The 11243-nt window shown below is 35.3% G+C and overlaps 2 protein-coding genes and 1 long non-coding RNA gene across 4 annotated transcripts; all 3 read left to right on the plus strand.

The window, feature by feature from the left end:
* The first annotated feature begins 388 nt into the window (after positions 1–388).
* On the plus strand, positions 389–5785 carry LOC111881087 (general transcription and DNA repair factor IIH subunit TFB1-3). Of its 2 annotated transcripts, none has more exons than XM_023877478.3 (21): positions 389–578; positions 1106–1207; positions 1367–1439; positions 1684–1876; positions 2021–2099; positions 2206–2267; positions 2402–2462; positions 2640–2760; positions 2825–2900; positions 2984–3088; positions 3212–3256; positions 3328–3384; positions 3458–3613; positions 3687–3752; positions 3858–4041; positions 4137–4270; positions 4342–4662; positions 4814–4891; positions 5096–5143; positions 5314–5382; positions 5495–5785. In XM_023877478.3, exons 4-21 carry the CDS (start codon positions 1796–1798, stop codon positions 5570–5572), a joined length of 1821 nt encoding a protein of 606 aa, XP_023733246.1. In that variant the 5' UTR covers positions 389–578; positions 1106–1207; positions 1367–1439; positions 1684–1795; the 3' UTR covers positions 5573–5785. The 2 variants fall into 2 exon arrangements, with proteins under 2 accessions (XP_023733246.1, XP_023733247.1); XM_023877479.3 differs by having other exon boundaries at positions 1702–1876.
* A 2236-nt stretch (positions 5786–8021) lies between these two features.
* On the plus strand, positions 8022–8596 carry LOC122195227 (centromere-binding protein 1). Its single transcript, XM_042896813.1, has 2 exons — positions 8022–8328; positions 8394–8596. The coding sequence occupies exons 1-2, from the start codon at positions 8022–8024 to the stop codon at positions 8594–8596; spliced, it is 510 nt and encodes a 169-aa protein (XP_042752747.1).
* A 370-nt stretch (positions 8597–8966) lies between these two features.
* On the plus strand, positions 8967–10910 carry LOC111881103 (uncharacterized). The gene is made up of 2 exons (XR_002846671.3): positions 8967–10181; positions 10558–10910. It is a non-coding gene; the product is annotated as an uncharacterized LOC111881103 (long non-coding RNA).
* The last annotated feature ends 333 nt before the right edge of the window (positions 10911–11243 follow it).

Genomic DNA, 11243 nt, shown 5'->3' on the forward strand with positions numbered 1-11243 from the left:
GAAAAAGAAATTAAGGGGTGATTAATCACCCAATTAAATATTTACTCCAACCTTCCACTATTATATATAGTAACACAAAAACACTGTTTATGTGTAGGTGCTTTTCTAATATCGTATCATTGAATTGTTGCGTACATAAACTCTTGTTTTCTCATCGTTATTATTATTGTTGTTATTGCTCCTGTTTCCACATAAATGGCTCATTACTCATCACTAGAACCAAAAGCCCTAATCGTTAAAGGGGCTGTTTGGTAAGCATGTTAATGGTCCATTTAAAATGTGGTTTATGAATAGTTAAGCATTAAGAGCGTTTGGCAAAGAAAAAATCACTTCTGAATCGTTAAGTGAGCCTCTTATTCCCTCAGTGTTTGGGAACACTCTGAAACTTCCTAAAATAGTAAAATCTCCTCTTTTGCCCGCACAAAAGAAAAACACGCATCTCCGTCGACTCCAGTGACTTCCCTTCCGTCCTCTCTATCGGCGGCCACCGGCACCCTCACATCGACGGCCACTCAGCCTTCTGTCGACCCCAAGCATCGACTACTTTCCCTCCTTCCCTTATCGGCACCCTCACAGCGGTAATATCTCTCCCCCTCTTTGTGAAAAAATATGATTGGCTTGCCGTTCTCTTCGTTTTTGGTTGTTCTCCTGGTATGACTTGGACCATCATCAATCTCTTTCACATTGTGGTCGAAGAAGTTCATGACTTGCTAGAGCCAGTTAGCTAATTATCGTGATTACCTAATTACGATTATGTTATAGCCAATTTGATAGATTTTTGTTTGTGTCGATGAATTCATGATTTAGGGTTTAGAGACTGATTCCTTTTGTTACAGCTTGCCAGATATTATTTATCATGGCTTTGATTGTTTTCATAGAATCGATGTTGATGTATTGATGGATTTAGTTGTGTAGTAGAGTTTAAAGTGAAGATGGGACAAGAGTATCAGTCTCAGAGAAGGGTATTTCTGTTTAGAAAGATTCATACCAACCTATATGGAACACCTCTTATCAAAAGCCCTTGTTTCATTACTCAAAATTTGACATTCTCTGTTAGTGCCATTTATTTTGCGAATCTTGTTTGATTAGGTGATTGATTTTGCAGATGTCTCAAGTGGAAAAGCTCAAAGCTTGCAGTTGATATCAAAATAGTCTTTTGCATCAGTAGGCATAGGGAAGATGATTTTTATAGAGAAGCCGGTTCATGGTATGCATTTGTCATATTTCCTTTATTCTTTTTCATAAAGCACAATATTTCGCACTTTTAGAACTTTATTGTTGGCAAGTATTGTGCATGTTTTAGTAAAGCTTTTTTTTCACACTATCCATGACTAAGTATGCCATATATTTCTTTTCTTGTTAAAAGGTGATGATCACAGAATAATGATATATATTATCCAAGTGCAGCAGGGGGTGGCATGAAACATATGTTTAGAAAGGTGAGCTTTTATGGTTGCTATGTGTGACTGTGTGTTCAGTAATTAATTGTAATTACTATGAATAAATGTCAAAAGGTGTCTAAAGTTAAAATGGATTTATAGTTGCAAGTAAGTATATTATTCAATTTGATATTTTCTGTGTTTTATTAAAGAGAAAGAAATTATTCAGAAAAAAATGGTTCATAAGGTTAAAATGGTAATTTTTATCATTCATCAATCTTACCAAACAGCAATAATCTTTCAGAGTCTTTGAAACATTCAGGCCTCTTAGCCATTCAGCGCCAAATCATTCAGAAACTACCAAAAACCCCTAATTTATTTAGAATCAAGAAAATCAAGAAGTCATCTTCTAAAGCATGATGGAGACGCAGGTTGTTAAACGTGCGAAATACAAATCTTCTGTCAAAGACCCTGGTGTTCGTGGGACATTGAAAATGGTGAAGTTTTCTTAAACCCAATTATTTTGGAATCTTATAAGTTTCTTACTTTGTTAATGTAATGATTGTTGATATATTGGATGAGGTTTGGGATTTGGTTTCTTTAATAATGAGTTATAAACTTATAATGATACCTTTTTGCAGACAAGGGAGAGGTTTGTGTTTATGCCTAATGATCCGTCATCCTCCATCAGGCTTAATGTCGAATTCAGACTTATAAAAGGCAAGTAAAATTACCTTATCAATGATCAATGTTTGTCTATTTTTTTACTTTCATCCATCATCGATGATATTGATTGCTTTCCATCTGTTTCTTCATCTTTCTTAAGGACACAAATCCAGCAAGGAGGGTTCAAACAGACCTGCCTTACTTAATCTTACTCAAGATCAGGTTTCTTTTGGCATTTTTTTTCAATTATTTTGCAACTGTATATCAGTCATGCTTCAGTTGCTGAAAGCCTGAAACATGTCTGTTTATAACATTTGATATGTTTTATCCAAAGTTTTCAATGATTCCATTTCCAGGGTAATTACATCTTTGAGTTTGAAAATTTCTCAGACAGGGAACTTTGTCGAGACTTTGTAGGTAATACCATTTGGTGCTTCTGTTATGTTCTTATTCTCTTGTTGATTCTTCTTTTTTGTACTTTATGATACAATAAACCTCTCCCATTGCCTTTCTCAAATGTTTCTATTGTCTCATAAACCAATTTTGTGCTTTATATTATGAAACTATGATCTATAATGGTGAATTTGAACACAGCCAAAGCTATCACATTTTATGGGGAGGGTGGCTCTGAAAAAGCTGTTCCACTTCCACACAAAGATGAACAACTTAGCTCAGCAGAAATGGAGCGTAGGATTAAGCTGCTGCAAGAGGACAGGTATGTTAGTTTATTTGTTTGAGATAATCACACGAACACTTATATGGATAAGTTGTTTTTGTAGTGAGCTGCAGAAGCTTCATAAGCAATTTGTTATGGGAGGTGTGTTGTCAGAGACTGAATTTTGGGCTACAAGAAAGGTTAGTAGTTGCTTGCTTAATGAAACCTTTATGATTTGGTTTATATGTAACAGAGAAATTTTATGTTTACCAATGAAGTGCAGAAGTTGCTAGATGTGAATAATACAAGTAGCAGCAGAAAAGCAAAACAAAGAGTGGGGTTGAAAAGTGACATGATTTTCAATGTCAAACCTTCATCTGATGGTCAGGTATGTATGAATACATTCAAGCTATTTTATATGTCTGAGAGAAATTTAGATTTTGGGACTCTGTAGAAGCAATTAAACTTGTTTATAATGAATAACATTAACACAGCTTTGTTTTTGTTTCAGTCGAACAAAGTTACATTTAACTTGACACCAGAGATGATTCACCAGGTATCTTCATGTTCATCTTTATTTGATGATGTTTTTTTTCGATATTATTAATACATGAAATTTTTTCTCAGATTTTTGCTGAAAAACCAGCAGTGAGGCAGGCATATCTAAATTTTGTACCTAACAAGGTAAGGAGTGAACAGAATGAATAAGAAGCTGCTATCTAATTCTAATTTCTAAGCATATTGATTTGATTGTTAGATGACAGAGAAAGACTTTTGGACAAAATACTGGAGAGCACAATACCTCCACAGCACCAGAAATATTGTTGCTGCTGCTGCAGAGGCTGCAGAAGATGAAGAACTTGCAGTTTTCTTAAGGCAAGATGCTATTTTGGCTAGTGAAATTAAGCACAAGGTATTATAACCCAACTTTCAACATTCTGTTTTTCAGATCAGATCACAATGTAACTTTGTTTATATACATACAGATTAGGAAGGTAGATCCAACTTTGGACATGGAGGCTGATGAAGGAGACGATTACACACATATTCCAGTAAGAAACAGAGTTGGATTTTGTTATTATTATGTAATGAGTTAGGGTTTTGTTTAGTAATGTATTTATGTATGTAAATTAGTAAATTGTAATTGGAATTGATAGGGTCATGGGCTAGCTACTGAAAGTGGGAAGGATGAGCTGGAAGCACAATATGAGCCATTCAAAAGATCTTTCTTGCAAGACATCAACAGACATGCTGCAGTTGTTCTTGAAGGAAGAACTGTAGATTTTGAGACTGAAGGGGATACAAGATCTGTAGCTCAAGCTCTTGCTACTTGTAAACGTGGTCAGTATACAGTGTTTATTTTTTCCTGTATAAGTATTTATTATTATTATTTTTTTTTAATCTGAAAAACTAAACTGGTGATAAATATTAAATAGTTGAGTTAGCTAAAGAAGCTTCTTCTGATGGGAATTTGGTGCATCAAGAACGGTTGGATCGGATAACACGAATGGCTGAGATTGAGGATCTACAGGCCCCACGTGACCCTCCTGTTGCACCACTATCTATAAAGGTCTGAATGAATCTTGATTCTCTTGTTTGTTTCTTATGAGTGAGTCACTGATTTAAAAAAAAAAAAAACAGGATCCACGGGATTACTTTGATTCTCAACAACAAGTTGTGGGAATGGGAATGGGAATGGGTGATGAGTTAGGTGGGGGAGGAAGGAAGTTTAAATCTAGGATGAACACATCTGAGACGTATGCTTCTTTAAGGGGTTTTATATCTGAAATCAAGACCCTAGGTTTGACTGATCCTGTTGTTAGACCCGAAGTGGCTGTGAAGGTGTTGAATGGGTTGACCCAGACTATATCAAGCTCCAAATATCAACGTGGGTTTGGTAAAAACCCACATGACAGCATATTGGATACCTTGCCAACTGTCACAAAAGATGAGCTTTTGCTTGTGAGTTTCTTTAACCTTTTCAAACAAATTATATATATATATATATATATATATATATATATATATATATATATATATATATACTTATCTTGAGAAAATATTTGTATTTGTTTATATAACTCTAACAAAGGTTTGGGTTTTTATATTCCAGCATTGGACGTCTATTCAGGAATTGTTAAAACATTTCTGGTCCTCATATCCAATCACAACTTCATATCTTTATACAAAGGTAGGTAATTGGGATTGATTGGTATTAATTATATATAATATATATGCACATTGCACAACACAAACCTATTTGGTATAAAAATCAAATCAATTCTCAATAAAACACAAATCACAAATTTATCTATCTTTTGTTGGTTTGGTTTTATTTATTGGTCACTGCTTAATTTATTTGGATTTTTCCTTCATCTGTCATCTGTATACGTAGGTGAGCCGGCTGAAGGATGCCATGTCACAAATCTACCCAAAGCTACAGGTATGGTATCTTTTCTTTTTCTTTAGTCAAGGAGTTAGTTGTGTATATATGGTATTAAATTAAATGACATTTTCTTGTATTATATCATTATCATTATCATGTTTGTTTGTATATTCTATATTGTACCGAAAGTTGAAAGTATAATTCATTTGTTAATAATTTCCTTTCAGGAGATTAAAGAATCTGTGCAGTCAGATTCCAGGCATCAAGTTTCCCTCCTTGTTCAACCAATGTTACAGGTGCTTAATATTTATTATTCATTTTGTTTTGTTTTGTTGTTCTTTTAACTTGGTAAACAAAGACTCACTCACTCACTCAGTCTCACATTATTATTATTGTTTGTTGGTGCAGGCTTTAGATGCTGCTTTTGCACACTATGATGCAGTAGATCAACGCAAGAGATCTTCTACAAATGGTTACAATGTCTAATCATGACTTATTTTCTTACTTTATTCATCATCATTGATTTGCATGCTGTACATTCAAGAAAATTTTCATGTGAGAGCCACCTTGCTTGCTTGCTTGGTCTTAAAAAGACTTTTTTTCCCGACATGATATGATGAAGTATCAGTTGTCAATCCATTTTGTAAAGACATCAATCACCAAATAACTCATTAAAATAGATTAGGGCGTATTTGTATCCCTTTGGTGTTTTTGGTTTGTATCATTCTTCTTGATGATATCATGAGCACTTTAGGGCCTCCTCAAAATATGTTTTCAGATGCCACCACTGTCTAATTACAACCCCTCGTCTTTAGCAACTAATTTTAGCCTTTACTAATTTATAAATGACCAATAACTAATAATAAAGAGGTGACAATACCCACTTTCGTAACCCAACCCCATCAGACCTAGACTTTCGTCCCATAAAACTCAAAATGAGCTTAAACAAGCCCAAAAAGCTCAGTTCGGTTCGTTTGCATCCATATATTTCTATCTCAAAACTCTTTCTCATACTTGCTCTCTAATAACTCGAAGTGTTAGATTGAATTCTTGCTCTCAAACTCTCTCTGATGCTTTATACTCTCAAACCCTTATATGCTACCACACCACATACAACCACTGTTAACTTTTGGTAAGCCTCCACCACCACCAGCGTTGCTCCCTACCACTGTCGTCATCCTTCCCTCATCTTACCACCATCTGAACGTGATCTTTTACTTTCTAACAAGCTTCAAAAATCAAATATGGATCTCATACCGCCATATCGCCTTTGTCGTTGATCCTGTGAAAAGCCACTAAAACCTTCATCACTGCTCTGGTGAAACACTGCCAATTCGTCTCCTTTTCTTTTCTCTTTGATCTCCAATGAAACACCACTTCGGGTTATACTGCCGCCGTCATCGACACGTCCTCCCCCTCCTACTTCGGGTTTGCTCCATCATTCTTTTTCTCTCTAATCTTTACTCGGTGTAGAGTTTAGAGAGAAAAGTTCTGGAAACAAAATGCACACAATGTATATGATGAAATGAGTGTGTGAAGTGTTGTATTAAATTGTGAATAATATAAACAACAAAATCGACCTCCCTATACTCCATATCTCTGGTAAATTTTTCTCAAGAACATCGGTAAATGAAACCTTCATAGCACTCCCTGCATGTGGCACACATGCACACTAGGAAAAGCGATTGTCAACTCTACTTCTATCAAAACAAAACGCCTCTCCGCTTAATGTCTGACACTCGACTAGTCTAGATCGTTAAGGTTTAGGGCTTAGCAACATGACCAATGAACAACATCTAGGGCTTAGCAAGCCAAACACCATAATGAACTAAGACCAGGGGGACATGATGACATATTCCATAGATACAGCATAACAAAACAATAGCAAAGTTGTTGCCAAGCCTCTCTCACGACTTAGCAACATGACCAATGAACAACATCTAGTGATCTAGAAGACCTCCTGCTCCATGCTAGCCATGGGGCATATTATAACACTTCTATAACTTGATTAACGATTATTTATTCACAAAAGTTAGATAAATTTCCACGAGATGCAAACATATTATATACATATTAATTTGCAATGTTGGTGTCCCCTCACTAGGTTACTGTTTATTTGGTATTATTATTTCCAAACCAAAAAATGGCTAAATCCAGATCATATTACAACCTTTACAAAATATAATACAAGATGCAAAATAAACGTCTTTATGGAAATAACGATTTTGCTCATGATCATAGCAGATTTTCATATTTACATTTTCCTCTACATAAATTTGATTTACCAATTTTCATCATTCATAATTTTAAAGTTAAATTGTTGCCTTATTGGTATTTTATAAGTTGTCATTTGCTATTTTAAATAAAGTTATATTTTTAAATTGCAAAAATGGTCCTGTTGTTGGCAAAATTATATAGTTTTGGTCCAAAATGAAATGTTGGTGCACTACTAGTCCAATTTTAGATATCTTGTGTGATTTTGGTCCATATAATTAACATTTTTGTTTGTTTGTAGTCCATACCCAACCCGAAATAATGAATATGCCCTTCTGATGCGTTTTTTAAAAATATTTTTGTATTTAATTTATGTTTTATTATTAATAAACGTTGCATCTCTCTCTCTCTCTCTCTCTCTCAAATTAACCCAAGATCGTTATCCCAGTTTTCGGCCATCTACACTCCCCATCAAACCCTTACCCAGCACCACCGTTTGGCCTCTCCTCCCTTACTCCTTCTCTGCCGCTTTAATTTCCGGCTGTCTTGCCGGCTTAGATTCTTTTGCTGCTGAAGCTAAACTTGAGAAGGTAGCCATATGTAGCCGCCGTACCAGCCGTACCAGAGGCCAGACGGTTGCTTCTTCTTCCACGGCTACTCTGGGGCTGCGATGGAGCAATCCTGCTGTTGTTGATTAAATTAGGGTTGCGATGGAGCAACTATGTCAGATCTGTTCGTCGTCGATGATACGAAGAAAAGACGAGGTGGTGTTGCGAGGATCAAATCGAGGAATTTAAGGTTCTCGAGCTTTGCAGAGTCGGTGATGGATACGAAGGAAGATGACGAAGACGAAGAAGAAGAAGAACATGATGACGATGACGATGAAATTAAGGTTTCTGATGAGGTGTTTGTGCGAAATGAAGTTGATGATGATGAAATTGAAGAAGAAGGGTATCTGAAGACGACGAAGAAGAAGAACAGATCGTCTTCTTTCCGTTACCAGTCGTGTTTTACAGACGAGACCCATGGTCTCTTAATTTTAGTTGGTCGATCGAACATGGAATGCTATTGGTTTGAAAACTGATGGGTGCAGATGGAGCTTACTATGACGACAGGGATGGTGGCTGTTCGGAGACGGTCGATGGCAACAGCAGCAGGCAGCAACAGTGGTGTCAGAGCTCCACAGTAACAACGACGGTGGGCGGTGATGGCAGCTTTGCTGCTTCCACTTCCTGTTCTGACGAGCTCGATGAGGATGGAGGCGAACGGAGCTGGGTACAATGGAGGGAAGAATAGCAGTGACGACGACATTTGTTGGTGGAGGAAAGAGCTCTGGTGACAGGGGCTGCTCCGACAACCTTCTGCAGCTTCGTCCTTGTTTAGGCTCACCGGGAAAGACGAGGGTCGAGAGGGAGGTAGTAGGAGATGAGATGAGGTTTGATGGTGATTCACGGTGATCAAAGCCACCGATGGTGGTTATTGATGGAGGCAGCGACGGTTCTTGATGGTTTTTGGTGATGGCAGTAGATGGTGGTGTTTTGAGGTTTGCTTGACGGATTTTAATGGCAGTAGATGATGGTGTTCAAAAGAAAGAGACAAAGACAAATGCTTCACGTTTTTGTGTAAACCACAGTGGATGAGGAAGAAAAGAATTCAACAGGTTTTCTTAATCTAGCAAGTTGACTTTCACGAGAGAGAGATAGAGAGACCTTTTTCTCAATTTTTATCAATGAAAAACATTTGATTAAATATAAAAACAAAATTAAAAAACAAATATAAGGGTATAATAGTCTTTTTATGTTGATAAAGACCAAAACAATAGAAATATTCAATTTTGGACCAGTGCACCAATATTTCATTTTGGAAAAAAAAACCACATTAATTTGGCAACCACAAGACCATTTTTGCAATTTTGTCTTTTTATTAATTGCAAAAAGTTCCTAATGGTCTTATGCGAAATGACTTAAATTCAAGTTACATATGAAATTTGATAATACCGTATGGTTAAAACCTGTCTCGTTATCCGACCCATTATGTTATCTGGAAAGTGGAAACACTATTTTGCCGGTGAAACGCTTCGTTCTTAAATCAAAGTTTCAAAATTGGGTGAGCCCTTCTCTCTGTAACGGCAACTTAGAGCATCTTCAATCCATTCCCATTTTCATTTTTTTCTTCAATTTTTCCCCCAATTCCTCTCCAATCCTATCCCATTTATTTCCCCCATTTTGGGGGAAATGAATAATATGGTGTTATACTATTCATTTCCCTCAAAATGGGGATGAACTTTGAGTTGTCAGTTTTAATCCTTTTTTTTTTATATATTTATACATTATTAGTTTATTTTATCTACTAATTATAATTATAATTTAAATGAATTATTTAATACTTATAATATTGTATTATATATTAAATTATATTAATTAATTATAAATATAAAGTTTATTTTTTGTTTATCAAATTTATATGAAAATTTTAATACATATTGAAATTTTAAAATACGATAATGTATTTTACAAAAGTTTATAATTAGATATTATAAATATAATTTTATTTATTTAATAGTATTGTAACGAAAGAAATATAAATTATATATTTGTTAAAACCAATAACGGACAATATATATGATTGGAAAAATAGAATATAATAGGAATATATTTGAAGGAGAGAACACCGTGTTAGCGTTCCATTCCCCCATAATCCATAACCAAAATCTGAAGTTTCAATCGATTATCTTCTCCCTAACATAGTTTTCGTTAGATTCAATCGAAATTTGGTGCAAGTTCAAGTCTACAGCTCTCCGTATTCAACTGGTATCGGAGGCAGTAATCCAATGAGTTCTCGGGATCAAGACAAGCCGCCTGTTCCTCGCAGTCCTGTAAATGTAAGTTTCTGAATAATCTAAAGTTGAAACCATGTTCGGTAATTTGTGAAATGTGTGAATGTACTCGCGCTAGATTTGTTTTTTACGGATTTTTAGTCGTAAAATAATCACTCGTCTATAGACTGACCCGCAAAATGGTAAGGTGAAGTGAAATTGGCTTAAATAAATTAATTTCTACTCCTTGGAGCTGAATATTTTCTAGCAATCGTTCACAATTAGGTGCTACATATCCTTGATTGATGAAGTTAGGCTGGTTACATGTGATAAAAATTGTATCTTTGAACAACGTTTTTGAATTAATCATGTTTTTGTTTCATAGATTCGTTTTAGGGTTTTTGTTTTCAGTTACTGACGAGAGTTGGTGATATACTTGCAGAAAAATGGAGCAGTTGATGATGTTCCCTTTGATAAGCCTAGGAAAATTGGCACTGGTAGGATGATAGCATCCACAACTGCAAGTAGAGGTAGAAAAATCAGAAGGATGTTCCTGTAGCACCTTCTGAATGACAAGTTCAAAGGGAAAAAGTTTGATACAAAGGTCTGTCGTTGTTATGTTATATTATGCTTACAGTATCATCATCTCAACATGTATCTGAATTATGTGGTCAGACATCCTTTTTGTATTTACAGCTAAAATAAGAGTGGATGACAAAGCATATTAGAAAGCTCCATGATTGTATAAAATGGTTCCATAGAAGTATATTGATTTCAGATGGTCTATTAAGTAAATTGCAGCAAGTGCTTGACTTGTTTTGAGGGTAGTTTGGGTATTTAAACAAATTAAAAGTAGAATGTTTTTATACTTGGGTGGGTTTTTAAACGTTCAGTGTCCTCCTAATAAGAAGCAAAATAGAAAGTATAATTCATGTTACAATAAGGAATGTTATAATTGGATATTTACAAATTCGGCATGCATACTTAAACATCGTGTATGGGGATATAACATTCGTTAACTTGGATGTGAATTTATATGTTTTGGAACATGTTGGATGTACTTTGACCAATAATACCCTTGTTTATATATCATATTCCTTGTCATATCAACAAGGAATATATGTGAGA

Source organism: Lactuca sativa, chromosome 1, assembly GCF_002870075.4.
Source record: "Lactuca sativa cultivar Salinas chromosome 1, Lsat_Salinas_v11, whole genome shotgun sequence".
Taxonomy (NCBI): domain Eukaryota; kingdom Viridiplantae; phylum Streptophyta; class Magnoliopsida; order Asterales; family Asteraceae; genus Lactuca; species Lactuca sativa.

What these genes read in the sequence shown, in the direction of transcription:
- LOC111881087 (XM_023877478.3), top strand. Translation starts at nt 1,796, where the DNA reads ATGATGGAGACGCAGGTTGTTAAACGTGCGAAATACAAATCTTCTGTC. An exon ending in CTTCATATCTTTATACAAAG is followed by an intron (nt 4,892 to 5,095) that starts GTAGGTAATTGG and finishes CTGTATACGTAG; the next exon opens with GTGAGCCGGCTGAAGGATGC. An exon ending in TTGTTCAACCAATGTTACAG is followed by an intron (nt 5,383 to 5,494) that starts GTGCTTAATATT and finishes TTGTTGGTGCAG; the next exon opens with GCTTTAGATGCTGCTTTTGC.
- LOC122195227 (XM_042896813.1), top strand. Translation starts at nt 8,022, where the DNA reads ATGTCAGATCTGTTCGTCGTCGATGATACGAAGAAAAGACGAGGTGGT. An exon ending in TTTTACAGACGAGACCCATG is followed by an intron (nt 8,329 to 8,393) that starts GTCTCTTAATTT and finishes TGATGGGTGCAG; the next exon opens with ATGGAGCTTACTATGACGAC.